The sequence below is a fragment of the Propithecus coquereli genome, unplaced genomic scaffold, assembly GCF_000956105.1.
Source record: "Propithecus coquereli isolate 6110/MARCELLA unplaced genomic scaffold, Pcoq_1.0 Scaffold877, whole genome shotgun sequence".
In the NCBI taxonomy this organism is placed as follows: Eukaryota; Metazoa; Chordata; class Mammalia; order Primates; family Indriidae; genus Propithecus; species Propithecus coquereli.
In genome coordinates, this window is record NW_012155029.1 from 371,659 (window position 1) to 373,275 (window position 1,617).

Here is a 1,617-nt window from a genome sequence, read left to right on the forward strand (position 1 = left end):
TGAGGTCCCCCAACCTGGTCCCCATTTTCCATTTTTTATAATGAATGCGTGTCACATCCACAATTAGGAAAACTAAAAAGACTTTCGTATCACTTTGGTGACAACTTCTAGAAGGAGGGGTTAGGACAGACCACCACAGCTGCTGGCGCAGAAGGCAAGGAAGGCAACCCAAGGTGGTGAGAGGAGGGAGGATAAGGCCTCGCATCCTGAGAGTGCTGCTCTCAGAGTGCCAGTGGGGAAACTGTCACGTAGACAAGGAACTGATGCCACAAGGGAGCGCCATGGTGGCAACGTGGCTCTTCTCTGGGACCACATAGGGCGGAAGTGACCCCCCGACTTCCCAGCCATCCCCTCAGCTCCCCACAAGCCCCCCATCTGTCCTTACACTCAAACTCTTTGATAGCAGCTCTGACCTCTCCCAGAAAGGAGAGAGGGAGCTCCAACGTGGCACACATGGAAACAGAGTTCACCACCAAGCGCGTCACTCACTGATGGTTGGGCTGCTTCGTACCTTTGCTTTTCTGGAGCTGGCTGGGTCTCTTTCCACCTCCAGGTGTGTTCCCGCCGGTCTTTAAGGCATCTGTGGCAGGAGCCTGCTACAGGAACACACGACATTCAGAGGGCAAGACACCTGCCCGTCAGGAGAAGGGCCCCTGACGCAGTCTATGTTGCTTTCTGTAAATGCTCTTACTCTGAGGCAAGGGAGACATCGAAAGAGTTTGGAAATTTTATCCATATATACAGGACACACAAATTTTTTCAAAAAGTAGACACACATGTGCGCAGAGCATAGGAAACCACCAAAATGTCTGCTGGTGATTATCTCTGACATGGTAGGTTACAGGTGACCGATTTTTCTGGATACCTTTCAGTATCTGCTCGTTTTCTAGAAAGAACATATTACCTTGGTCACCAGGAAAGACAAAGTTTGTATACAGGTATTAATGGTCAAAACTTACAAAAAAAAACCAAGCAACACATGGAATAATGCCCTTATGATAACCAAAAGCAAAAGGAAAATCTTATACAAGGCAAGAATATTGCAAGGTACAGACACCACTCCTACTCAACATCACAGTGGAGGTCCTAGAACAAAACACAAAGGCAAACAGGTTGGATAAGAAAAAGTAAAACTCGCTTCCTGCAGACAGGAGAAATGCCAGCCACACACCAAGGACCGTGCGCTGGGCATTGGATAAGGCAGCTTCAAAGTCCAGGAAGTGAACTATTGGGTTGCAAGGCAAGAACAAGTCTATGCTTCCACAGAGATCACAGCTTTGTAAGGAGGCTTAAAGCAGTGGGCTGCTCATGACAGAGAGGCCAACTCGGCATGAAGAGCCGATAACCTAAAAGCACCTGGACGAAGGCCCTGGACCCGCTTCCTTCAGGACCAGGTTGTGACTGGCTCGCCTGAGTGTTTCGAAATTCCAGTTACTGAGAACCATGCTCAGAACTGCTTCGAGCATACACCGAGCACTGTATTACCTTCCTGGTTGTTTTCTTCTCGTAGTCCAAGTAGCGGGACTCAACCACTTTTCCACCTGTGGGGGACACACTGTTGGTTTATAACAAAACTGCTGTCATGGCCTGAGAAGACCCAACACACCCAGACCCCAC

The 1,617-nt window shown here is 49.0% G+C and overlaps 1 protein-coding gene and 1 long non-coding RNA gene across 2 annotated transcripts in view; both read right to left on the reverse strand.

Annotated features, from left to right (window-relative positions):
* Window positions 1-32, reverse strand: part of LOC105826287 (HAUS augmin-like complex subunit 8) — a 7,265-nt gene extending 7,233 nt beyond the window's left edge. Inside the window, exon 1 of the mRNA XM_012664245.1 lies at window positions 15-32. Coding sequence (XP_012519699.1) covers window positions 15-32 — 18 coding nt within the window. The remainder of the gene's footprint in view (window positions 1-14) is intronic.
* A 510-nt stretch (window positions 33-542) lies between these two features.
* LOC105826292 overlaps window positions 543-1,617 on the reverse strand; it is a 4,087-nt gene continuing 3,012 nt past the window's right edge. The window contains exons 2-3 of the long non-coding RNA XR_001138303.1: window positions 1,486-1,541; window positions 543-596 (exon numbers count right to left, since the gene is read on the reverse strand). This is a non-coding gene — a long non-coding RNA (uncharacterized LOC105826292). The remainder of the gene's footprint in view (window positions 597-1,485; window positions 1,542-1,617) is intronic.